Source organism: Papio anubis, chromosome 17 (genome assembly GCF_008728515.1).
Source record: "Papio anubis isolate 15944 chromosome 17, Panubis1.0, whole genome shotgun sequence".
Taxonomy (NCBI): Eukaryota; Metazoa; Chordata; class Mammalia; order Primates; family Cercopithecidae; genus Papio; species Papio anubis.
The window spans coordinates 45316922-45344831 of record NC_044992.1 but is presented as its reverse complement, the minus strand read 5'-3'; the positions used below and the strand labels follow the sequence as shown (position 1 = coordinate 45344831).

The window sequence follows — 27910 nt, the reverse complement described above, 5'->3', positions numbered from 1 at the left end:
TGTCACGCTCAGATGACCTAGGACACATGGGCATGTGAGATCCCACACCCTTCTAACAGCCCATCTGGAGCTAAGGAACAAGGAGGGGCTGGCCTATTTTCCTCTGCACAGGTTCATACTCTTGTACACTCACCTTCAACACTGGGCTGGAAAGAACAGTCCCCATCTCCAAGTGGTGCTAGAAATCAGGGAACCAAATACTGCAGATAAATTTTCCAAATGTAACCATCTCTCCATGGTCCCTCCCTCCCCCAGTGCTTCCTGATACAGCCAATAATTAAGAACACAATCAAAGGCTGAGGGACAAATTATTTTTTTGGATTTATATTTTTCCATAAAATACAAATGCTGATTCATCAGTGAGTCAGTAAATGAAAAAGGGCCTCTTAAATATCTTATAAACACTAATTATTCTTTCCCAGTCTAGATTTCCTTAAAGTCACATCACTCACAAGCAGGCTTATCTTCCACTTCTGCCATTTGAAGACCGGTCTATGCCCAGCCTGAACCAGGGGAAATGTACAGAACTCACCAAAATTTTACCAACACTCTGACAGCGTTTTATTTCAAACTCTGATCCCTGCCCTGTGATTACAAAGAGGATGCTGCTGGTTCTCTCTCTCAGTCCCTGCTGTGGAAAAAACTGGTATCCAATGTTCTCTGAAACATACTGTCTTTCATCTAGACTCAGAAGCTAGACATAAAATTTAAAAAAGAAGAGTGTACATGGCCATGTTATACCTGCCACCTGCTAGGGCCCAGCCATCAGCCATGGTTGCTGAGGATGAGACTACTGAAAAGACCTGAGCAGGATGGGAGAGAACAAAGGCAGTTCTTTCTATAGCATGATGGGAATGGGAGACTTCAAAGCTTCCAGCAGCCTCATCACCCAGGCTTCACCCTAGAAGTCATTTTTGTCATCAGGCTAGCTGAGGCTTCTGGGCCTCTCCTTGTGCCTCTTCATATTCTTCTTCTGGTTTCAGCTGAGGGCCAGGGATCATCACCGTCTGAAAGAGTAGGATGCCAAGTTACCCACCAACCAAGCCCATGGCTAACCCAGAAGAACTTCATCCCCTGCTCCCACCCATCCATCCACCCACCCACCAAGCCTTCCCTTCCCCGGTGGTGCATCACCCCCTCTTGCCACTAGGGGGAGCCCAACAGAGTGGCTTAGCAGACCCCAAGTACTGCCTCAGCTCTCTTTAAACCATGCAAGCCACCTTACCTTAAGGATGGGCTGCTTAGGGGGTGCCCATGGCGGAACGATCTTGCTATGCATTCTCCAGCTTCCATATGGGTTTGTCAACTGCTTTTCGAATACAACATACTCCAGGACATCCCTGGGTACATCTTCCTGTCCATACATCAACCGGCCAAACCGGTCATAGATGGCCAGAGTCTGCAAGGATAAAAGCAAATCTGGCCTCTTAGTTTTTTTGGTGTGTGTGTGTGAGTTGTTTGTTTTATTGTCACACAATCTTTTTTTTTTAAGATGGAGTCTCACTCTGTTGCCTTGGCTGGAGTGCAGTGGTATGAGATTGTCTCACTGCAACCTCCGCCTCCTAGGTTCAAGCGATTCTCCTGCCTCAACCTCCTGAGTAGGTGAGAGTACAGGCACACACTATCATGCCTGGCCAATTTTTCTATTTTTAGTATACACGGGGTTTTGCCATGTTGGCCAGGCTGGTATTAAACTCCTGACCTTGTGATCTGCCCGCTGTGGCCTCCCAAAGTGCTAGGATTACAGGCGTGAGTTACTGTGCCCAGCCAGAAAAAAATCTTTTTTTTTTTTTTTTTTTGTTTGAGATGGAGTCTCGCTCTGTCGCCCGGGCTGGAGTGTAGTGGCCAGATCTCGGCTCACTGCAAGCTCCGCCTCCGGGTTTATTTATTCTCCTGCCTCAGCCTCCGAGTAGCTAGACCACAGGCCTCGCCTCACCTCGGGCCTCGCTAGTTTTTTGTATTTTTTTTTTAGTAGAGACGGGTTTCACCGTGTTAGCTACAGGATGGTCTCGACTCCTCTGACCTTGTGGGATCCGCCTGGCTCCCTCGGCCTCCCAAAGTGCTGGGATTACAGGCTTGAGCCACTGTGCCCGGCCCAGAAAAAATCTTAACGGGTAGAAAAAAATTATCTCGGAATTCTGAATCTAGGACTATCTGATCAACTACTGACACTTTACTCTTACAAGTTCTTTGACAGGCGGCAGGGATGGGGGAAGTCAAGACCAAGAAGGAGTGAGGCACAATGGCTCATGCCTATAGTCCCAGCACTTTGGGAGGCTGAGGTGGGCAGATCACTTGAGCCCAGAAGTCTGAGACCAGCTTGGGCAAAATGACAAGACTGGTCTCTACAAAAAATACTAAAATTAGCCAGGCGTGGTGGCATGCCCCTATAGTCCCCGTTACTTGGAGGCTGAGGTGGGAGGATTGCTTCAGCCCAGGAGGTTGAGGCTGCAGTGAGCCATAATCACATCACTGCACTCCAGCCTGGGTGACAGAATGAGACCCTGTCTTGGAGGAAAAAAAAAAAAACAGGAAGGGTGGGAGAGAATATCCTCACACATGTCTTAGTAGAGCCAACATGTAACAGTGGGAAGGCGACAGCAGCACAGCAAGGAAGACAGATCACAGTGTACCTTTTGTTACTGCTTACAGTCCTGGGCAACCACACCCAGCACTCCAGAGGGAGGTGCCCAAGCTCAGTGTGAAGAAAAGCTGGGAGGAAGGCAGACTAGTGCCTCTACCTGCCGGGTGTGCATGCGTACGGTGACCTGGCCGTACACGTTGCCCTGGTTCATCATACTTGAACAGCGAACTTGAACAACATGGGAGGGCTCTAAAGATTCCACGAAGCTCCAGCGGACGGTCTTATATTTGATGTCCCAGGTCATGTCCTAAGGGCAGAGGAGAACAAGTTCAACTGGATTTTTCCCTCCCTTTAAGGAAGCTGGTGCTGCCACACTGCTCTTACTTCCTGCAAGACTACAGCCAACAGGCAGCCCATTTCCCACCACATGCTCTCTTGTGCCTGTTTTCTCTCGCACCTTCCCAAGTTTTGATTAAGCTATTGGGCAAGTTCACCTGACAACTCTCTCTTTATCTAAATCACAACTTCAGACCCACCTTCCTCTTTGAGCACCCTTCTCCAAATCAATGAAAACCACATTCCAAACTGCCAGCATGCCCAATACACCATCATCCCTCCCATACACTTTCATAATCTGGCAATTATTGCATGTACTTGTGTTGACTGCATATATATATATATTTTTCCCACTCACCTATTAACAATGAAAAGTGGGAATTTTACAGGACTTAAGGGCTAAACTGCTAGGACTGGGGAAGACTTATAGAAACTGAAGTTCTATTGATAGAAACCCAAGGTTCTTTTTTCTTTTTGAGACGGGAGTCTCGCTCTGTCGCCCAAGCTGAAGCAGTGGCGCGATCTCGGCTCACTGCAAGCTCCACCTCCCAGCTTCACACCATTTTCTTGCCTCAGCCTCCCAAGTAGCTGGGACTACAGGCGCCCGCCACCATGCCCCGCTAATTTATTTGTATTTTCAGTAGAGACGGGTTTCACCATGTTAGCCAGGATGGTCTTGATTTCCTGACCTTGTGATCCACCCGCCTCAGCCTCCCAAAGTGCTGGGATTACAGGCGTGAGCCACTGCACCCAGCCCCAAGTTCTTATTCTTGAATCCCTAACTGAACTACAAAGTTCTTATCCTTGGGGGTCCCTCCAAGTGCCTCACACTGCTGTTACCACTCAATATAAGCCTCACGAACTCTGGTTAAATCCTTCATGATAGTGCAGGCATATGGAGATGTGGCCTCGTATAGTCCATATCCAAGCCTCAGGATGCTCCTGCAGTGTCATGACTGCTGGTTGAGTGACCTCTTTTATTCACCAGGGCCCTTACCAGAGTCCGTGTCAAGACATTATCATTCGGCTACAAGCAATGAAACTTCAGCCTGTACCTTAAACTTCCTACACTCTCAAAACTGATCCTTCCTAAGAGAAACCAGGCAGGGCATGGTGGGGCTGGCTCATGCCTGTAATCCCAGCACTTTGGGAGGCCAAGGTCAGTGGATCACCTGAGGTCGGGAGTTAGAGATCAGCCTGACCAACATGGAGAAACCCCATCTCTACTAAAAATACAAAATTAGGCCATGTGCAGTAGCTCAGACCTGTAATCCCAGCACTTTGGGAGGCCGAGGCGGATGGATCGCGAAGTCAGAAGACTGAGACCATCCTGGCTAACACGGTGAAACCCCGTCTCTACTAAAAAGACAAAAAATTAGCTGGGTGTGGTGGCGGGTGCCTGCAGTCCCAGCTACTCAGGAGGCTGAGGCAGGAGAATGGCATGAACCCGGGAGGCGGAACTTGCAGTGAGCCGAGATCTCGCCACTCCACTCCAGCCTGGGCGACAGAGCAAGACTCTGTCTCAAAATAAATAAGTAAATAAATAATTAGGCGGGCATGGTGGTGGGCACCTGTAATCCCAGCTACTTGGGAGGCTGAGGCAGAAGAATCACTTGAACCCGGGAGGTGGAGGTTGCGGTGAGCCAACATCGCACCATTGCACTCCAGCCTGGGCAACAAGAGCGAAAATCTGTCTCAAAAAAAAAACAGAAAAGAAAAGAAAAACCAGAGACGATGTCTAGAATCTGTCCAGTCACCCCAAAGTTCTAAGGAGGATGAGAACTTACTGGAAAACAGTGTTCAGTTACCAAGGTATGAAGTCGGTCATGGTCTGAGCTACAAAAGAAAACAATAAATATCATTGATTACTGCTCTTATAATACCCTGTATGAAGACTGAAAATGGCCCTGAAAATGGAAAACAATTCATTTTTACAAATGTTTTCGGCACATCTTGTATAAGCCAGGTATATAATATGCTAAATTCTAGGGGCACAAAGACAAACAATAATGTGATTTACCAGAAAACCCTGAGATCTAGTAGCAGAATAAAATTATATTACAAAAAAAAATTTTTTTTTTTAATTATGTTTAAATCTAAGGAGCAGGAGGAAATTTCTCTAAAATTACCATATATCCTTAAGATGGGTACCCTCACTGGGACATAGGACCTGATTTTTGCTCTAAGCTGGTATGAGCAACAAAGTTCAACACAAGTAACAATCAATAGCTTGTTTTATCTCCTCTTGCCTCTGACCTAGCATCAGTACCATCTGGCTTGGCCTTATATCTTTTTTTTTTTTTTTTTTTTTTTGGAGTCAGAGTCTCACTCTGTTGCCAGGCTGGAGTGCAGTGGCGCGATCTCGGCTCACTGCAACCTCCACCTCCCGGGTTCAAGCCATTCTCCTGCCTCAGCCTCCTGAGTAGCTGGGATTACAGGCGCATGCCATGACGCCCACCTAATTTTTGTATTTTTAGTAAAGATGGGGTTTCACCATGTTGTTGGCCTTGTATCTTACAATCTCATCTTTGAACCTAGTCAAAGATAATCATGTCTTTCCTGGTCCTATTATCTCTCCTTTATCTTGTTGCTGCCAGAGTGGCCAAGTTATGCTGACTCTATACAGTAATGGTTAGAAAAACACAAAACAGCCGGGCGCAGTGGCTCACGCCTGTAATTCCAGCACTTTGGGAGGCCGAGACGGGCGGATCACGAGGTCAGGAGATCGAGACCATCCTGGTTAACAAGGTGAAACCCCATCTCCACTAAAAATACAAAAAAAATTAGCTGAGTGTAGTGGCGGGTGCCTATAGTCCCAGCTACTTGGAAGGCTGAGGCAGGAGAACGGCATGAATCCGGGAGGCAGAGGTTGCGCTGAGCTGAGATTGTGCCACTGCACTCCAGCCTGGGCGACAGAGCAAGACTCCGTCTCAAAAAAAAAAACCAAAAAACAAAAAAAACAAAAAACCCCACAAAACAGATAACAAACCCTAGCTGCTGTAGGTACAAGATTTTAGGAGGGATCCTAACTGATGAGTATCAAATCTAAGGCCATAGATTAGCTTCTTTCAGATACACACACGACTTTTCCCCAGTTTACTATGAGCAGTTTAACTCTTTGTTCCCTTTGAAAAATCTTGCTCTCTAAGCCCAGAGTGGGTAAAGGATTAGTTCTAACATGTCTATCTGCTTCCCTTTCATCTCCATTCCTAATAGGAAAGATTCCAAGTCATTTCCTCTACTGTAGGAACAGACTAGACTAGACTGAGCTGTGGTGACAAACTACCATGACTGGCACCTCTGAGTGAACTCTTCCTCCTCACTATCCTGGCATAGAAGTCTTCGGTGGAAATAAATAAACTCAATTTTCCATGAGTTCACTTACTATTTTGCAATTGAATTTACTCTGAAAAGGTAGACATCTGCTTCTGCAACATAACAGACTGAGTTAATGTAAAACTACTCCTACTATAAACATTTTAAAATGTTGGATAAAATGGGCCAGATGCGGTGGCTCACCCCTGCAATCCTAGCACTTTGGGAGGCCAAGGCAGGCGTATCATGAGGTCAGGAGATCAAGACCATCCTGGCCAACATGGTGAAACCGTGTCTCTACTAAAAATACAAAAATTAGCCAGGTGCAGTGGTATACGCCCGTAGTCTCAGCTACTCAGGAGGCTGAGGCAGGAGAATCTACTAAAAATACAAAAATTAGCCAGGTGCAGTGGTACACGCCTGTAGTCTCAGCTACTCAGGAGGCTGAGGCAGGAGAATGGCTTGAACCCAGGAGGTGGAGGTTGCAGTGAGCCAAGATCGCGCCACTGCACTCCAGCCTGGCAACAGAGTGAGACTCCATCTCAAAAAAAAGAAGGACATGTTGGATAAAATGTGAAATAGACAAATACACTTTTTTTGGTTGGGGGGGATTGCACCATGGCCCTCCAGCCTGGGCGACAGAATGAGACTCTGGGATTACAGGTGCGTGCCACCACATGCAGCTTATTTTTAGTAGAGTTGGGGTATCACTATGTTGGCCAGGTTGGTCTCGAACTCCTGGACTCAGGTGATCTGCCCGCCTCGGCCTCCCAAAGTACTGCAATTATAGGCATGAGCCACCATACCCGGCCAAAAAATAATTTGACAGAAACCACCGCTAAGGAAACCCAGACATTGTAATTATTAGTAAAGACACAAATCAATTGTCCTAAATATGCCCAATGAGCTAAAGGAAACCACGGACAAAGAAGTAATGAAATCAGAAAAACAATGTGTGAACACATTGAGAATATTGCTAAAGAGACAGAAATTATACAAGGGAACCAAACAGAAATTATGGAGCTAAAAAGTACAATAAATTTTAAAATTCACTAGAGGGGTTCAACAGCAGATTTGAGCAGGCAAAAATCAGTGAACTTGAGGATAAGGTAATTAAAATTACATAGTCTAAAATGCAAAGAGAAAAAAGAATGAAGAAAAACGAACAAAACCTTGAGGAACCTATGGGACATCATTAAGTATACCAAATACACATCACAGGAGTCCCAGAAAAAGAAGAAAGAAATGGATTGAAAAAAAAATTTGAAGAAATAATGCGGCCAGACACAGTGGCTCACACCTGTAATCCCAGCACTTTGGGAGGCCAAGGCAGGTGGATCACCTGAGGTCAGGAGTTCAAGACCAGCCTGGCCAACAGGGTGAAACCCTATCTCTACTAAAAAGTACAAAAATTAGCCGGGTGTGGTGGCAAGCACCTGTAATCCCAGCTACTTGGGAGACTGAGGCAGGAGAATCACTTGAACCTAGGAGGCAGAGGCTACAATGAGCCGAGATCAGGCCACTGCACTCCAGCCTGGGCAACAAGAGTAAAGCTCAATCTCAAAAAATAAAATTAAATTAAATTAAATGCAAAAAAGAAAGAAAGAAATAATGGCCACAGACATCCCAAATCTGATGAAAGACATTAATATGTACATCCAGGAAGCTAAAAAACCTGCAAGCAAGATAAATTAAAAGAAATCCATACCAAGAAACATTAAAACCAAAGTGTCAAAACCCAAAGACAAAAGAATGAATCTTGAAAGCAGCAACAGGCTGGGCATAGCAGCTCATGTCTATCATCCCAACACATTGGGAGGCAGAGGCAAGAGGATCACTTGAGGCCAGGAGTTCGAGACCAGCCTGGGCAACAAAGCAAGACCCCTGTCTCTACAAAAAATTAGGGGAAAAAAAAAATTAGCCAGGTGCTGTAGCACACACCTGTAGTCCCAGCTACTCAGGGGCTAAGGTGGGAAGATCGCTTGAGCCCAGCAGGTTGAGGCTGCAGTGGAGCTATCATTGCACCAGTGTGCTCACTCCAGCCTGGCTGATGAAGTGAGAACCTGACAGGAAAAGAAAGAAGGAAAGAAAGAAAGAGAGAGAGAGAGAAAGAGAGAAGAAAGAAAGACAGGAAAGAAACAAAGGCTAAAGGGGATCCTTCAGGCTAAAATGAAAGGACACCAGAAAGTAACTCAAAACCACAAGAAAAAAACAAAAAACACTAGTAAAAGTAACTACATAGGTAAATATAAAAGCCTGCATTATTGTACTTTTGGTTTGTAGTTCCTCATTTTTCATTCTATATGATTTAAAAGGCAAATGCATAAAATAATAATTATGAATTGATGTAATGGGCACCCAAGGTATAAAACTGTAATCTGTGATAATGAAGCAGGAGAGACATAATAAAGTGGGAGAGAGAGACATATAGGAGCAGAGTGTTTGTATATTATTGAAACTAAGTTGATATTATTCAAACTAGGTTGAACTAGCCACCGCGCCTGACCGTGTTTCTCTATTTCTGCAAAAACCACTGTTGGGGACAGGCACGCTGGTTCATGCCTGTAATCCCAACACTTTGGGAGGTCAAGGCGGGTGGATCATTTGAGGTCAGGAGTTTGAGACCAGCCTGGCCACTTAATGGGAAAGGACAGTCTCCAATAAATGGTGCTAGAAAAATGAATATTCACATGCAAAAAAAAGCAAAAACATCACATACTTTTCACTACATACAAAAACTAACTCGGCCGGGTGCGGTGGCTCAAGCCTGTAATCCCAGCACTTTGGGAGGCCGAGACGGGCGGATCACGAGGTCAGGAAATCGAGACCATCCTGGCTAACCCGGTGAAACCCCATCTCTACTAAAAAATACAAAAAAAAATCCAGTCTCGGGCGAGGTGGCGGGCGCCTCTGTAGTCCCAGCTACTCGGGAGGCTGAGGCAGGAGAATGGCGCGGAACCCGGGAGGTGGCCGGGAGCTTGCAGAGCAGGAGATCACCAATCAAGACTCCAGCCTGGGCGACAGAGCCAGACTCTCAAAAAAAAAAAAAACTAACTCCAAATGGAGCAAAGACCTGTACCGTGAGAACTAAAACTATAAAAATCTTAGAGAAAAAAGAAAGGGGAAATACTTCATGACACTGGATTTGGCAATGATTTCTTGAATACGACACCAAAAAAATCCCAATATGGTAACAAAAGAAAAACTTGATAAACTGGATTTTCATCAAAATTACAAACTTTTTGCATCAAAAGATACTATCATGAGTGAAAAGATGGCCGTGGCGCCGGGTGGCTCATGTGCCTGTAATCCCAGCACTTTGGGAGGCCGAGGCAGGTGGATCACCCAAGGCTGGGAGTTCAAGACCAGCCCGGCCAACATGCTGAAACCCTGTCTCTATTAAAAATACAAAAATTAGCCAGGTGTGGTGGCACATGCCTGTAATCCCAGCTACATGGGAGGCTGAGGCAGGAGAATTGCTTGAACCCAGGAGGCAGAGGTTGCAGTGAGCCGAGATCGCGCCATTGCACTCCAGCCTGGGCTTCGAGAGCAAAACTCCATCTCTAAAAAAATAATAATAAAAGTGAAAAGTCAAACCATAAAATGGGGGAAAATATTAGCAAAGCATTTATCTGATAAGGGATTAATATCCAAAATAAATAAAAAACTCCTATAACTCAACAATAAAATAACAGTCTAATCTCTCTAAAATAGACCTTTTCTGTTGGTGGTGGAGCCTGGGTTTGCCCCAGCACCTGGAAGGCTGAGGCGGTGGATCATCTGAGGTCAGGATTTGAGACCAGCCTCACAATATGGTGAAAAACCCCTCAGATTCACTAAAAATACAAAATTAGCTGGGCATGGTGGTGCATGCCTGTAATGCCAGCTACTCAGGAGCCTGAGGCAGGAGAATCGCTTGAACCCAGGAGGTGGAGGCTGTTACAGCCAAGATCGCGGCCACTGCAGTCCCGGGCCAAGTGACAGAGAAAGATTTTTATCTCAAAAAAAAAGACCTGTCTTCAAAGAAGATGTACAAAAGGCCAACAGCACATGAAAAGATGCTCAATGTCACTATTAGCTATTAGAGAAATACAAAGCAAAACCATAATGAGATACCACACTTCACACCCATGAGGATGGCTATTATAAAAGAAAAGGTTGGCCATGGTGGCTCACACCTGTAGTCCTAGCACTTTGAAGGCTGAAGCAAGAGGACTGCTTGAGCCCAGGAGTTTGAGGCCAGCTTGGGCAATACAGTGAGTATCTCATTTCATATATATATATATATATATATATATTTTTTTTTTTCTTTTTTTGAGATCGAGTCTGCTCTGCCAATCTCGGCTGGAGTGCAGTGGCCGGATCTCAGCTTCACTGCAAGCCTCAAGCCCCGGTTCACGCATTTTCCCTGCCTCAGCCTCCTGAGTAGCTGGGACTACAGGCTTCGCCACCGGGCCCGGCTATTTTTGTATTTTTAGTAGAGATGGTTTCAACAATAGATGTCTCGATCTCCTAACCTGCGGATCCGGCCTGCCTCGCCTTCCTTCCTCAGTGTTAGATTGGTGGGCTTGAGTTACCGCGCCCGGGCCTTTTTTAAAGAATAAAAAAGGAAAGTGGCCGGGCACGGTGGCTCATGCCTGTAATCCCAGGACTTTGGGAGGCCAAGGCGGGTGCATCATGAGGTCAGGAGATCGAGACCATCCTGGCTAACACGGTAAAACCCTCGCCTCTTACTAAAATACAAAAATTAACTAGGGCGTGGTGGTGGCGGCGTAGTCCCAGCTACTCAGGAGGCTGAGGCAGGAGAATGGCGCGGAACCCGAGAGGCATGGAGGCTGAAGCGAGCCGGTGATCTCAGCCATTGCATCTCCAGCCTGGGCAGGATAGAGCAAGACTCCATCTCAAAAAAAAAAAAAAAAAGAATAAAAAGGAAAGTAATAGGTATCAGTGAGGATGTAGAGAAACTGGAATCCTTGTGCATTGGTCGTAGGAATGTAAAACAGTGTAGCTGCTATGGAAAACCATATGGTGGTTCCTCAAAAAGTTAGGGTTTTTTTTGAGACAGAGTCTCATTTTGTCACTGAGGCTGGAGTCTAGTGACACAATCTTAGCTCACCACAGCCTCAAAAATCCCTGGGCTCAAGCAATCCTTCTGCCTTAGCACCTCAAATAGCTGGGACTACAGGCATGCGCCCAATTACTGGCTTTTTTTTTTTTTTTTTTTTTTTTTTTTTTGAGACGGAGTCTTGTTGTCGCCCAGGCTGGAATGCAGTGGCCATCTCCACTCACTGCAAGCCCGCCCCAGGTTCACGCCATTCTCCTGCCTCAGCCTCCCGTAGTTGGGACTACAGGTGCCCGGGCCATCACTGCCACTCCTTTTGTATTTTTTTGAGACGAAGTCTCGCTTCTCTTGTCACTTCAGGCTGGAGTACAGTGGCCGATCTCAGCTCACTGCAAGCCCGCCTCGGTTTATGCCATTCTCCTGCCTCAGCCTCCTCGGAGTAGCTGGGACTACAGGCGCCTCAGCCACCTCGGCCTGCCATTTTTGTATTTTAGTAGAGACGGGTTTCACCGTTCGCCAGGATGGTCTCGGACCTCCTGACCTCGCGGATCCGCCTCGCCTCCTCGCCTCCTAAAGTGCTGGGATTACAGGCTTGAGCCACCGGGCACCGGGCGGTATTTTTCTTTTTAGTAGAGACAGGGGTTTCACCTGTTAGCCAGGATGGTCTTGATCTCCCTGACCTCGCGGATCTCGCTGCCTCAGCCTCCCAAAGTGCTGGGATTACAGGCGTGAGCCACCACACCTGGCCCCTGGCTGATTTTTAAAATGTTTTTGTAGAGATGGGGGTCTCACTCTCTGTTGCCCAGAAACAATCCTCCCACTTTGGCCTCCAAAAGTGCTGGATTACAGGTATGAGCCACCTAGCCCCTCAAAAAGTTAAACATAGAGCTACCATGTGATCCACCAACTTCAGTTGTGAGTATATACCCAAATGAATTGAAAGCACGAACTCGAAGAGATATTTGTACACCAACAATCACAGGAGCATTATGCCACAATAAAAAGTGGAAACAACCTGAATGTCCATCACTAGATGAATGGATAAACAAAATGTGGGCCAGGTGCAGTGGCTCAAGCCTATAATCCCAGCACTTTGGGAGGCCGAGACGGGCCATCCTGGCTAACACGGTGAAACCCCGTCTCTACTAAAAAATACAAAAAACTAGCCGGGCGAGGTGGCGGGCGCCTGTAGTCCTAGCTACTCGGGAGGCTGAGGCCAGAGAATGGCATGAACCCGGGAGGCGGAGCTTGCAGTGAGCTGAGGTCCGGCCACTGCACTCCAGCCTGGTCGACAGAGTGAGACTCCGTCTCAAAAAAAAAAAAAAAAAAACAAAACTGTGGTGTATATACATACAATGAAATATTATTCAGCCTTAATAAGGAAACACATGTAGCCAGGCATGGTGGCCCACACCTGTAATCCCTGCACTTAGGGAGGCTGAGGCGGGTGGATCACCTGAGGTCAGGAGTTTGAGACCAGTCTGGCCAACATGGTGAACCCCATCTCTACTAAAAATACAAAAATTAGCTGGGTGTGGTGGCAGGCGTCTGTAATCCCAGCTACTTGGGAGGCTGAGGCTGGAGAATCGCTTGAACCCAGGAGGCGGAGGTTGCAGTGACCGGAGATAGAGCCACTGCACTCCAGCCTGGGTGACAAGAGCGAAACTCCATCTCAGAAAACAAATAAGTAAATAAATAAAAATAAGGAGACATATACTACAATATATATGAACACTGAAGACATCATGCTAAGTGAACTAAGCCAATCACAAAAGGTCAAAAACTGTAAGATTCCACTTATGTGAGATACCTAGATGCCTTTGTCCATTCAGGATGCTATAACAAAAATACCATAAACCAGGTGGCTTATAAACAACATGTATTTCTCACAGTTCTAGAGGCTGGGAAGTCCAAGATCAAGATCAAGGCACTGGCAAGTCTGGTGTCTGGTGAGAGCCTGTTCCTCATAGATGGTGACTTCTTGCTGTGTCCTCAATGGGCAGAAGGGGTGCACGAGCTCCCTCGCTCCCTCGGGTCTTTTTTTTTTTTTTTTTGAGACGGAGTCTCGCTCTGTTGCCAGGATGGAGTGCAGTGGTGCAATCTCAGCTCACTGCAAGCAACCTCCACTTCCTGGGTTCAAGCAATTCTCTTGCCTCAGCCTCCCGAGTAACTGGGACTATAGGTACATGCCACCACGCCCAGCTAATTTTTGTGTTTTTAGTAGAGACGGGGTTTCACCATGTTGGCCAGGATGGCCTCGATCTCTTGATCCACCTGCCTCGGCCTCCCAAAGTGCTGGGATTACAGGCGTGAACCACCACGCCCAGCCCCCTAGTTCTTTTTTTTTTTTTAGTAGAGACGGGGTTTCACCGTGTCAGCCAGGATGGTCTCGATCTCCTGACCTCGTGATCCGCCCGTCTCGGCCTCCCAAAGTGCTGGGATTACAGGCTTGAGCCACCGCGCCCGGCCTTCAGGTCTCTTTTATAAGGGCACTATTCCCATTCATGAGGGCTCCACTCTCATGACCTCATCACTTCCCAGAGGTCCCCCCACAGCCTATACCATCACCTTGGGAGTTAGAATTTCGACAAATGAATTTTCAGGAACACAAACATTCAGACCATAGCATCAGGATGGTTAAATTCATAGAGAAAGAAAGTAGACGGCTGGGTGTGGTGGCTCAAGTCTGTAATCCCAGCACTTTGGGAGGCTGAGGTAGGAGAATTACTCGAGGCCAGGAGTTTGAGACCAGCCTGGTTAACATGGTAAAACCCCATCTCTACTAAAAATACCAAATAAATAAATAAATAAATAAAGTAGAATGGAGGTTACCAGGTGATAAGGAAAGAGGGCAATGGGGAATTACTGCTTAGTGGGTACAAAATTTCTGTTTGGGATGAACACAATCTGGAAATGGATAGTGGTAAGAATTGTACAACACTGTGAATGTACTTAATGCCACTGAATTATATACTTCAAAATGATAAAATGGTAAATGTTATATTGTGTGTATTTTACCACAAATGTGTAAAAGCTATTATTAATCATATATGGAACGGAATTCGCTTAGCCGCTCTGTAGTTGGAGTGGTGGCTAATCCTCGCTCACTGTAAGCTGTGCCTCTCGGAATACCGCCTGCTCAGCTCCTTTCCTGAGTAGCTGGGACTACAGGTGCCCGCCAACGCACCTGGCCAATTTTTGTATTTCTTAGTAGAGACGGGTTTCACCGCAGTTAGCCAGGATGGTCTCTCGGGATCTCCCTGACCTCGATCCTACCTGCCTCGCCTCCCAAAGTGCTGGGATTACAGGCATGAGCCACTGCGCCTGGCCCCAATCTTATAATTTTTAAGATAAATGATTGTCTTTGATTTTTCTAAAATATCTATTTGTTAAAATAAAAAAATGCAGGAATACAAAATGACAAGAAAACTGTACCAACACTTTGGGAGGCCAAGGTGAGAGGACTGCTTGAGGCCAGAGTTCGAGACCAGCCTAGGCAACATAGCAAGACCCTGCAGAGATCGCACCACTACACTCCAGCCAGGGCAAGAGAGCAAGACTTCATCTCAAAAACAAAAACAAAAATGACAAGAACTAACTAAAACCCAAAAGAAACAAATAAGATGGCTGGGCGCGGTGGCTCAAGCCTGTAATCCCAGCACTTTGGGAGGCCGAGACGGGCGGATCACGCAGGTCAGGGAGATCGGAGACCATCCTGGCTAACACGGGTGAAACCCCATCTTTACTAAAATACAAAAACTAGCCGGGCAATGTGGCGGTGCCTATAGTCCCAGCTACCGGGAGGCTGAGGCAGGAGAATGGCGAACCCAGGAGATGGAGTTTCTGCAGTGAGCTGAGATCCGCCACTGTACTCCAGCCTGGGCAACAGGATTGCAGACTCCGTCTCAAAAAAAAAAAAAAAAAAGAAACAAATAAGAGAAAATGGACCTATTGAAGACATAGATTTTGAAGTTATCAGACACAGATTTTAAAATAACTGTGATTAGTATGTTCAAGAAATTAGATGACAGAATAGAGAATTTTACCAGAGAACTGGACACACACACACACACACACACACACACACACACACACAAATCAATGAAAATTCTAAAAGTGAAAAACAGAAAATAAATATAAAATTAAAAACTCGATAGGTAGGTTAACAGCAGATTAGCTACAATTTGAAAGAAGACAGGAAGATAGATCAGAGAATATCCAGACTAAAGCTGGAGGGGGAAAAAAAAAGGTTGGAAAAATATAGAAAAGAGCTGAAGACACATTTGGCACATAGTGAAAGATCTAACATATGTGTATTCAGAACTACACAAGGAGACGAGAAAGTGGAGCAGAAGCAACATCTGAAGAGATGAGTTCTGACTGAGAATTTTCCAACACTGACAAAAAAAGCACCCAAAGATTTAAGAAGCAATATGAACCCAGAGCAGGATAAAAGACACACACATGGCCCGGTGTGGTGGCACATGCCTATAATCCCAGCATTTTGGGAGTCTGAGGGGAAGGATCGCTTGAAGGCAGGGATTCAAGACCAGCCTGGGCAACAAGGCCAGACCCTGTCTCTACAAAAAAACTAAAAAATAAATAAATAAAATAAATAAAAATTTAAGAAGACATAGATAAATCATAGTAAACTGCTGAATACTAAAGAGAGAGAGAAAAATCGTTTTTGCTTTTTTTTTTTTTGAGATGGAGTTTTGCTCTGTCGCTGAGGCTGGAGTGCAGTGGCACGATCTCAGCTCACTGCAACCTCGGACTCCCGGATTCAAGTGATTCTCCTGCCTCAGCCCCTCCAGAGTAGCTAAGATTACAGGCATGCACCACCACATCTGACTAATTATTGGACTTTTCTTTTTTTTTTTTTTTTGAGACGGAGTTCTGCCTGTCACCCAGGCTGGAGTGCAGTGGCCAGGATCTCAGCTCACTGCAGCCTCAGCCCCGGTTCACGCTATTCTTCCTGCCTCAGCCTCCAGAGTAGCTAGGGACTACAGGTCCGCCACCACGCTCGCTAGTTTTTGTATTTTAGTAGAGATAATGCACTGATAGGCCAGGATGGTCTCACCCCTGACCTCGTGATTCGCCCGCTCCCCTGCCTCCCAAAGTGCTGGGATTACAGGCTTGAGCCACCGCTCGCCTCCCTTCTTTTTTTTTTTTTTTTTTGAGATGAGTCTTGCTCTGTCACCCAGGCTGGAGTGCAATGGCACGACTGCCTCACTGCAACCTCCGGGCCAGCCTCGGTTCAAGCAATTTCCCAAGGCCACCCCTCCCATGTAGCTGAGATTACACGCATGTGCCACCACATTCCGCAAATTTTTTATTATTATTATTAGTAGACGGGTTTCACTTATTGGCCAGGCTGGAGCCAACTCCTAACCTTGTGGATCTGCCAGCCTCGGCCTCCCAAAGCACTGGGATTACAGGCGAGAGCCACCATGCCCAGCCCGAGAGAAAATCTTCAAAGCACACAAAGTCAGCTGGGCACGGTGGCTCACACCTGTAATCCCAGCATTTTGGGAGGCCAAGGTGGGTGGATCACAAAGTCAGGAGTTCGAGACCAGCCTGGCCAATATGGTGAAACCCTGTCTCTACCAAAAATACAAAAATTAGCTGGGCGTGGTAGCGGGCACCTGTAGTTCCAGCTACTCTAGAGGCTGAGGCAGAAGAATCATTTCAAATCGGAAGGCGGAGGTTGCAGTGAGTAAAAATTGTGCTACTGCACTCCAGCCTGGGCGACAGAGCAAGACTCTGTCTCGAAAGAAAAAGATAAATAAAGCCATTGTGCAAAAATAAACTTTAACAAAATTTAAAAAAAAAAGTTAATTTCTCAATAGAAACAACAGTAACGCCGAGGAAGGCGGATCACCTGAGGTCAGGAGTTCGAGATCAGCCTGGCCAACATGACAAAACCCCGTCTCGGCCGGGCGTGGCTCAAGCCTGTAATCCCAGCACTTTGGGAGGCCGAGACGGGCGGATCACGAGGTCGGGAGATCGGCGACCATCCGGCTAACACGGTGAAACCCGCTCTACTAAAAAAAATACAAAAACTAGCCGGGGCGAGGTGGCTGGCACCTGTAGTCCCAGCTACCGAGGCTGAGGCAGGAGAATGGCGTGAACTGGAGTACGGAGCTTGCAGTGAGCTGAGATCCGCCACTGCACTCCAGCCTGGCTTATTGTGAGCCGCAGACTGGCCTCAAAAAAACAAAACCCCGCCTCATTAAACTACAAAAATTGGCCAGGGCACGTGGCTCAATGCCTGTAATCCCAGCACTTTGGGGAGGCCAAGACAGGCAGATCAATGAGGTCAGGAGATCGAGACCATCCTGGCTTGAGCACGATGAAACCCCATCTCTACTAAAAATACAAAAAATTAGCCAGGCATGGTGGCGGGCGCCTATAATCCCAGCTACTCAGGAGACTGAGGCAGGAGAATGGTGTGAACCTGGGAGGCAGAGCTTGCAGTGAGCCGAGATCAGGCGACTGCACTCCAGCCTGGGCGACACAGCGAGACTCCGTCTCAAAAAAAAAAAAAAAAATTAGGCCGAGCGCAGTGGCTCATGCCTGTAATCCCAGCACTTTGGGAGGCCAAGGTGGGTGGATTACTTGAGGTCAGGAGTTCAAGACCAGCCTGGCCAACATGGTGAAACCCATCTCTATTAAAAATGCAGAAAACAGTCAGGTGTGGTGGTACGTGCCTGTAATCCCAGTTACTTGGGAGGGTAAGCAGAATTGCTTGAATCCAGGAGGTAGAGGTTGCAGTGAGCCAAGATCACGTCACTGCACTCCAGCCTGAGCAACAGAACAAGAGTCTATCTCAAAAAAAAAAACAACAACGTTTTGAGAAATAAAACAAGGCTGGGCATAGTGGCTCACATCTGTAATCACAACACTTTGGGAGGCTGAGGCAGGCAGATAACCTGAGGTCAGGAGTTTCAGACCACCTGGCCAACATGGTAAAACCCCATCTGTACTAAAAATACAAAAATTAGCTGGGTGTGGTGGCATGCACCTGAAATCCCAGTTACTTGGGAGGCTAAGGCAGGAGAATCGCTTGAACCCAGGAGGCAAAGGCTGCAGTGAGCCAAGATTGCACCACTACACTCCAGCCTGGGTGACAGAGCCAGACTCCATCTCAAAAAGGGAAAAAAAAAAAAAAAAAAAAATGACCAGCCTCCGTAGTCCGGGCAATGTGGTGAAATCCTATCTCTACAAAAAATATGAAAACTGGCAGGGTGTGGTGGTACACCCCTAGAGTTCCAGCTACTCAGGGAGCTAAGGTGGGAGGATCGCTTGAGCCCCGGAGCCGAGGCTGCAATAAGCGTGATTGCACCACTGCACTCCAGCTTGAGCAACAGAATGAGACAGTCTCAAAACAAGAAACAAAAATAAGAACAGCCTGGGCAACATCGTGAGATCCCATCTCTATTCAAAATAAATAAATTTTTTAAAAGAAATAAAAGTAAAATTAAATAATTAATGGATTTTAGACTACAGGTTTTGGGTCCCACCTGAAGCCCAGCCACAGCAGCCACAGATCAAAGAATGCCAGCAACAGTCCATGGCTAGTACTTAAGATATTCCAGCCTCCTAATATTGATTCTTCATATTCCTAGCAGCCCTAATTTGAATGAATCAAGAAAAAGCTGGGTGGCCAGGCATGGTGGATCATGCCTATAATCTTATCACTGTGGGAGGCCAAGGGAGGGGGATTGCTTGAGCCCAGGAATTTGAGACTCATCTAGGTAACACAGCAAAACCTTGTCTCTACAAAAAAAAAATTATTTTAATTAGCCGGGTGTAGTGGCAGACGCCGGTGGTCCCAGCTCTACTTTGGGAACTAAGTAGAGTCCCTGAGAGAACCACTTGAGTCCAGGAGGTCAAGGCTGCAGTGAGCTATGATCATGTCACTGCATTCCAGACTGCACAACAGTGCGACTCCATCTCAATTTAAAAAAAAAAAAAAAATGGTGGGCGGGCTGGGCGTAGTGGCTGACGCCTGTAATCCTAACACTTTGGGAGACCGAGGCGGGCGGATTGCCTGAGGTCAGGAGTTCGGGACCAGTCTGGCCAACATGGTGAAATCCTGTCTCTACTAAAATACAAAAAAATTAGCTGGACATGGTGGCATGTGCCTCCAATCCCAGCTACTTGGGAGGCTGAGGCAGGGGAATTGCTTGAACCAGGGAGGTGGAGGTTGAGCCTAAATTGTGCCATTGCACTCCAGCCTGGGTGAGACAGCAAGACACCATCTCAAAACAAAAAATTAAAAAATAAAAGTGGAGGGAGAGCTGGAAATTTTCACAAGAAATATATTCAAAATAGCCAAGGAAAGGGAAATGAAGATACATAAGACAAACACACAAAAAAGATCAGGATGAATTCAGGGATCAGATGGGGTGAAAAAGGCAGCTATTCTAGCACAAGGTCCTAACACATGCAGGTGGAACTGAGACAGACCAAATGGTAGAAATTCCCAGAAGCAGAGAGAGGAGTGAAAGACAGCTTCAGTCACTAATTACTTCCAATATAGGAAGTTCTCTCACTCTAGATATCTTATCTGAAGGCAGAAAACAAATTTGTGCAAAACAAAAACAAACAAAAAACTGTGCCTAAAATAATAACTAACTGCTGAGAACAGAATGGGTAAAGATAGGAAGTTCACTTACTTGTTGAGACAAAGGTGAGCTTCAATAAAGATATCCTTAGCTTTTTCAGGAAAGTCCTTTATTTTAAAATTGGCATCATAGTCTTTTATCCTCCGGATTCTGTAAAATTAAGGCTGAGTATTACTTCTAAAGGTCTTCTCACAATTCCATAATTCACAGCTTACACTGAGCTCCATTCATGTCCATCTACTTACTCAATAATTGATTTTTTTTTTCTTTTTTGAGACGGAGTCTCGCTTCGTCACCCAGGCTGGAGTGCAGTAGCTCACGCCTGTAATCTCAGCACTATGGGAGGCCGAAGCAGGTAGATCACTTGAGGTTAGGAGTTTGAGACCAGCCTAATCAACATGGTGAAACACCATCTCTACTAAAAAAATAAAAATATGCTGGGCGTGATGGTGCATACCTGTAATCCCAGCTACTCGGGAGGCTGAGGCACAAGAATCACTTCAACCCGGGAGGCAGAGGTTGCAGTGAGCAGAGATCGTACCACTGCATTCCAGCCTGGGTCACAGAGAGAGACTGCATCTCAAAAAGAAAAAAAAAAAAAAAGGTAGCTGGGCATGGTGGTGCTGTCTGTAATCCCAGCTACTCAGGAGGCTGAGGCAGGAGAATCACTTGAACTTAGGCAGAGGTTGTAGTGATTGTGCCACTGCACTCTGGACTGGGCAACAGAGCGAGACTCCATCTCAAAAAAAAAAAGAGTCAGAATAACGCTGGGCTTCTTTTTTATGAGATGGAGTCTCACTCTGTCGCCCTGACTGGAGTGCAGTGGCACGATCTCGGCTCACTGCAAGCTCTGCCTCCCGGGTTCATGCCATTCTCCTGCCTCAGTCTCCTCAGTAGCTGGGACTACAGGCGCCCACCATCATGCCCAGCTAATTTTCTTTGTATTTTTAATGGAGACAGGGTTTTACCGTATTAGCCAGGATGGTCTCGATCTCCTGACCTCGTGATCCACCCACCTTGGCCTCCCAAAGTGCTGGGATTACAGGCGTGAGCCACCGTGCCTGGCCTTATTTTTTTTTTTGAGATGGAGTGTCCGTCACACAGGCTAGAGTGCAGTGGCGCAATCTCGGCTCACTGCAACCTCCGCCTCCTGGGTTCAAGTCATTCTCCTGCCTCAGACTCCCGAGTAGCTCAGACGACAGGCACACACTACCCCGCCTGGCTAATTTTTGTATTTTTAGTAGACACGAGGTTTCACCATGCTGGCCAGGCTGGTCTCAAACTCCTGACCTCATGATCTGCCTGCCTCAGCCTCCCAAAGTGCTGGGATTACAGGCCTGAGCCACCGCACCCGGCAACACTGGGCTTCCTAACACCAACATTAGGAGTTTCAAAGACAGGCCGGGTGCGGTAGCTGACGCCTGTAATCCCAGCACTTTGGGAAGCCGAGGCAGGCAGATCATGAGGTCAGGAGATCGAGACCATCCTGGCCAACATGGTGAAACCCCATCTCCACTAAAAATACAAAAAATTAGCCAGGCATGATGACAGGTGCCTAGAGTTCCAGCTACTCGGGAGACTGAGGCAGAAGAATCACTTGAACCCGGGAGGCAGAGGTTGCAGTGAGCTGAGATCCTGCCACCACACTCCAGCCTGGGTGACAGAGCAAGACTCCGTCTCAAAAAAAAAAAAAAAAAGAAGAAGTTACGGCCAGGTGGCTCATGCCTGCTGTAATCCCAGCACTTTGGGAGGCTGAGGTGGGCTGATCATAAGGTCAGGAGTTCGAGACCAGCCTGGCCAATGTGGTGAAACTCTGTCTACTAAAAACACAAAATTAGCCGGGCATGGTGATGGGCACCTGTAGTCTCAGCTACTCAGGAGGCTGAGGCAGAAGAATCGCTTGAATCCGAGGTAGAGGTTGCACTGGGCGACAGAGTAAGACTCCGTCTCAAAAAAAATAAAAATAAAAATAAGTTACAAAGACAACAGAGCAGCGCTTTTATTATTAATTAATTCATTCATTCATTCACTGAGACGGGGTCTCACTCTGTCGCCCAGGCTAGAGTACAGTGATGCCATCAGGGCTCACTGCAGCCTTGACCTCTGGGGCTCAAGCAATCCTCCCACTTCAGCCTCCCAAGTAACTGGAACTACAAGTGTGCACTACCATGCTTGGCTAATTTTCACTTTTTTTTTAGTTTTTGTAGAGACAAGGTCTCACTGTGTTGCCCAGCTGGTATTCAACTCCTGCTCAAGTGATCCTCCTGCCTCAGCATCCCAAAGTATTGAGATTACAGGCATGACCCACCACGCCCAGACTTTGAGCAGTACTTTTAATTGAGGAAAAAATTATTTCTATCGCAGAAGTCAATACCTGGGCAAATTATATATGAAGTGCGAGAATAAAAGAAAGACTTCTTTTTAGACTTGCAAGATCTCATTTATCCACCATGCAGCCTTTCTCAGGAAGCTGCTAGAAAATGTGCTCCATCAAAGTAATGAAATAAATTATGAAAACATAAAGACATAGGACCCAAGCAACAGGGACTACAACATAAGAGGGAGGCAAGAGGAATATTAGATCCTAAGATGTACAGTTGGCCTTAAGAGCAACTAGTCCAGATTGAAACAGGTAAGAAGACTCTAGGAAGGATTTCTTGAAAAAGATGAAATTAATAAAATATTTAATGTTGCAGGGCGCAGTGGCTCACACCTGTAATCCCAGTACTTTGGGAGGCTGAGGCGTGTAGATAACGAGGTCAGGAGTTTGAGACCAGCCTGGCCGATATGGTGAAATCCCGTCTATACTAAAAATACAAAAAAATTAGCCAGGCATGGTGGCGAATGCCTGTAGTCCCACCTACTGGGGAGGCTAAGGCAGAAGAATTGCTTGAACCTAGGAGGCAGGGGTTGCAGTGAGCCAAGATCACGCCACTGCACCCCAGCCTGGGCGACAGAGTGAAACTCCTTCTCCAAAAAAAAAATCTAATGTTTTGAATGCACAGAGAGGAAATTACATAACCCATAGTTCCATAAGCAAATGAGCAAATTAAGACACTTTACTTCAGAAAAAAAAAAAAAAATTATGCAGGAAAGAAAAAATATTTATAATGTACTCTATAACTCAGCCGTCAACAGCATTTTCCAAGTTATAACAATGTAAATAGAGAATTTCATTAAATTAAAGTATTAATTTAAGTATGTTAAAGAAATTTAGGCTGGGCGCGGTGGCTCAAGCCTGTAATCCCAGCACTTTGGGAGGCCGAGATGGGCGGATCACAAGGTCAGGAGATCGAGACCATCCTGGCTAACACAGTGAAACCCCGTCTCTAGTAAAAATACGAAAAAATAGCCGGGCATGGTGGTGGGCGCCTGTAGTCCCAGCTACTCGGGAGGCTGAGGCGGGAGAATGGCGTGAACCCGGGAGGCGGAGCTTGCAGTGAGCGGAGATCCGGCCACTGCACCCCAGCCTGGGCGACAGAGCGAGACTCCGTCTCAAAAAAAAAAAAGAAATTTATCCCAGGAATGTGAAGTTGGTTTAATATTTGAAAATCAATTAATAAGACGAGGCATGGTACCTCATGCCTGTAATGTCAGAACTTTGGGAGGTCAGGGAGGGTGGATCACCTGAAGTCAAGAGTCCAGGCTGGCTAACATGGTGAAACCCTGTCTCTACTAAAAATGCAAAAATTAGTGGGGTATGGTGGTGCGCACCTGTAGTCTCAGCTACTCGGGAGGCTGAGACAGGAGAGTCACTTGAACTTGGGAGGCGGAGGCTGCAGTGGGCTACACTGGCGGAGTCACTCACACCCAGCCCGGGCAAAGAACAAGACCCATTTCAAAAAAAAAGAAGGCCGGGCGCCGGGTGGCTCAAGCCTGTAATCCCAGCATCTTTGGGAGGCCGAGACGGGCGATCACGAGGTCAGGAGATCGACCATCCTGGCTAACACGGTGAAACCCCGGGCTCTACTAAAAATACAAAAAACTAGCCGGGCGAGGTGGCGGCGCTGCTGTAGTCCCAGCTACTCGGGAGGCTGGAGGTATGAGAACGGGCGCGGAACCTCGGGAGGCGGAGCTTGCAGTCAGCTGAGATCTGGCCACTGCACTCCAGCCTGGGCCACAGAGTGGGACTCCGTCTCAAAAAAAAAAAAAAAAATCAATTAATATGTCATATCAACAAAATAAAGAACAAATATCACATGATCATCTCAATAGACACAAAAAAGCATTTGACAAAATCTGACACCCCTTTATACTCTTTTAACCTCAAAGCCTTGCTTGTACTGTTCTGTTTCCCTAGAATGCTGGTCCTCACCACACTTCTCCATCTGGCTAACTCTAAAAAAATCCCAACTTTTTTTTTTTTTTTTTTGAGATCATAAGGTGGATCATAAGGTCAGGAGTTCGAGACCAGCCTGGCCAATATGGTGAAACCCTATCTCTACTAAAAATACAAAATTAGCCGGGCATGGTGGCACATGCCTGAAATCCCAGCTACTCAGGAGGCTGAGGCAGGAGAATTGCTTGAACCCAGGAGGCGGAGGTTGCGGTGAGCCAAGATTGCGCCATTGCACTCCAGTCTGGGCAACAAGAGCAAAACTCCATCTCAAAAACAAACAAACAAAATCAAATATATGATTAAAAAAGGATTCAACACACTCCAAAGTCAACTCCCTAACTGATGTTACCAATAAACGCAGGGATGCTAAGAATCAGAAGGCCCGCCGGGCGCAGTGGCTAATACCTGCAATCCCAGCACTTTGGGAGGCCGAGGCGGGTGGATCACGAGGTCAGGAGATCGAGACCATCCTGGCTAACACAGTGAAACCCCGTCTCTACTAAAAATAAAAAATAAAAATAAAAAAATTAGCCGGGCGTGGTGGCAGGCACCTGTAGTCCCAGCTACTCGGGAGGCTAAGGCAGGAGAATGGTGTGAACCTGGGAGACGGAGCTTGCAGTAAGCTGAGATCGCGCCACTGCACTCCAGCCTGGGCGACAGAGCAAGACTCCGTCTCAAAAAAAAAAAAAAAAAAAGATCAGAAGGCCCATATTATTCTGCATTAAATACAGACTCTACTACAAAGAAGAAAATACCATCATGTTATTTAAGAGAGTGATACCCAATCCAATTAACCCCAAAAGATCTCTTTGGGATAAAGTAGCAACAAGAAATTGTTATTCTAATACCAAGTCCCAACTGTGTCAGACACCTACGACATTTGCGATGCCACAGTCTTCTTCATTCGTTCAGTTCTCTGTATCAGTCCCTCCTTTAAAAGAGATGATATGCGTGCATCACCCTCAGGAGGAATATAGGCATCAAATATACCAGCTGTAATAAGGGAACAAAAAAATTAAGAAAGCGTTGAAAGATTGAGAAAAACTCGTAAAATTGAAGTAATGTACAATTGGGAAGGATTGTGGATATGAAGTAGACTAATGAAACAGACTTCCATGTAGACAGAACTATGTTACACTAGAAAAAAAACAGAACAAGGCTGGGCGCGGTGGCTCATGCCTGTAATCCCAGCACTTTGGGAGGCTGAGGTGGGCAGATCACAAGGTCAGGAGTTCAAGACCAGCCTGGCCAAGATGGTGAAACCCCTTCTCTACTAAAAACACAAAAACTAGCCAGGTACGGTGGCAGGTGCCTATAATCCCAGCTACTTGGAAGGCTGAGGTAGGAGAATCACCTGAACCTGGGGGGCAGAGGTTGCAGTGAGCTGAGATTGTGCCACTGGGTGACAGAATAAGACTCTGTCTCAAAAAACAAAAACAAAAACAAAAACAAAAAACAAAACAAAAAAAGCCAGAAAGATTTAAGTCTTCTCTCAGAGCCTCAGCTTCTACTTCCACAAAATGGGGAAATTTCACTCTTGCCTTCTACAGACAGTGTGAAAGTAAGTTCAAAGAACAACTTCATGATATACAGTGTATTTAAGGCTAATCATTATTGAAGTTGAACTGACTTCATGCTTAATTAAATATCATCAATCATAGTCTAAGTCATCCCAAGTTCCAGAAGATCTCTGACAGAAGGATCCCAGGTCAGGGTCCCAGAAATACCTCACCTGTACAGGCCAGATGTATGGGATGGTCCAATTTTTCTGGAGGAATAACCAATCCTGCTTTCCGGGCATGTTCCATAAACTCTTTTTCTGTTTTAAATTTAGGTTGATAAACAGGAGGTGTGAAACGTTTTTTAGTTCTTACTGGAACTATAGCTGAGGACTGAGTCACCAGAACTGGCTGGAAGGTAAAGGAAAGGTTAGGAACCTAGAAAAAACATCTACTATCTTTTACAAACTCTAAGCAAAGCACTATAGAAAGGGCATATCCAAAGAATGCTTCAGGAACAATTATAAAACAATGAAAAATTGCATTAGGACCTTAATACTTATGGGTGTCTCTAAATAGAAGACAGTTGGCAACCTTTATTAACATCACATTTACTAAAGGCTTTCCTTTAGAACTTTCCACAGTACAGGACTATGCTAACTCTACGGATACTGAGTTGATTAAAGCAAGTTTCAAAGAACTGATGGTGATAGGGAAACACCAACCCAATACTGAAATGAGCAGAATACTATTCTTTATTACTTTATTTTTATTTTTTGAGACAGATCGCTAGCCTGGAGTGCAGTTGCACGATCACGGCTCACTGCAGCCTTGGCCTCCTGGGCTCTAGCTATCCTCCCACCGCAGCCTCCCAAGTAGCTGGGACTACAGGAGTGCGCCATCGCACTCGACTAATTTAAACATTTTTGTAAAGACGGGTTCTTACTATGTTGCCCAGGCTCATTTCGAACTCCCGGGCTCAAGCCATCCTTCTGCCTCGGACTTCCAAGTGCTGGGATTACAAGTGTGAACCACCGCGCCTGGCCCTGAATGCTATTCTTAAACCATAAGCAAAGTCCTCTTGTAGGCATCTGCTCCATATTTACTCGAGATATTTTGCTCATTCTATCGGGAGTCTCACTGGTAAACTTTATTCTGTCGTTTTAGCACCCAACTGACCAATAAACTCTTGAAAGACCAGGGAGCCTTTTCTCTCTGATCATGAGGTTTGCTCAGACAGGGGCAGTGACAATATGGGACGCCCTCATTTTCGGCTAGTCTTCAACGTAGTTCATTTATAAGAATCGAAGAGGCCGGGCGCGGTGGCTCAAGCCTGTAATCCCAGCACTTTGGGAGGCCGAGACGGGCGGATCACGAGGTCAGGAGATCGATACCATCCTGGCTAACACGGTGAAACCCCATCTCTACTAAAAATTACAAAAAACTAGCCGGGCGAGGTGGCGGGTGCCTGTAGTCCCAGCTACTCGGGAGGCTGAGGCAGGAGAATGGCATGAACCCGGGAGGCGGAGCTTGCAGTGAGCCGAGATCCGGCCACTGCACTCCAGCCTGGGTGACAGAGCAAGACTCCGTCTCAAAAAAAAAAAAAAAAGAATCGAAGATTACGAAGTCCACCTTCCAACCCATTACTTGTCTCCCCTTTAACATCTCCTCGCCAGACAGACCCAAATCAGTCCGGAAAAACTTAATCCCCGTTAATTCACTCGCTCTCACGGCCTTGTCTAGGCTCTGCCCATTCGACCACTGAGCTCAGTAGCTGGGTCCTGTCCACCTCAGCCTCTTCCACGGCCTAGGTATGACTCGTATTGTCCCAGCTCACCAAGGACAATTGCACAGAGAGTATTTCCCTCGACTCTGTCCTCCTCTTCTAGCCCCTAGGGTCCTACCGACCCCGTCCCTACCCACCTGCCGAGACCACCAGCCCAAAACCCTGGATAAACGAGACAACCCTTGAGGTATGGGGGCTGCCATCTTGTTCCCGCAAAGGCCGCCGGGAAGGGAGCTGCGAGTGAAGAGCGTCGGGTACGAGAGAAGCCGCATAGGGTGGAGCTAGCACAGGAGTGGAATTTTCCAGGGAGCGCGCCCTCCGCCGAAATGTGAGCAGCGAGGACGCGCACGTGCTCGCGG

The 27910-nt window shown here is 46.5% G+C and overlaps 1 protein-coding gene across 1 annotated transcript; it reads right to left on the bottom strand.

The window, feature by feature from the left end:
* Nucleotides 1-297: 297 nt before the first annotated feature.
* MRPL45 (mitochondrial ribosomal protein L45) lies at nt 298-27910 on the bottom strand. Its single transcript, XM_009190455.3, has 8 exons — nt 27689-27910; nt 25999-26176; nt 25142-25259; nt 19979-20077; nt 4708-4756; nt 2742-2891; nt 1226-1399; nt 298-1007 (listed from the first exon to the last, which is right to left on the bottom strand). The coding sequence occupies exons 1-8, from the start codon at nt 27821-27823 to the stop codon at nt 921-923; spliced, it is 990 nt and encodes a 329-aa protein (XP_009188719.1). The 5' UTR covers nt 27824-27910; the 3' UTR covers nt 298-920.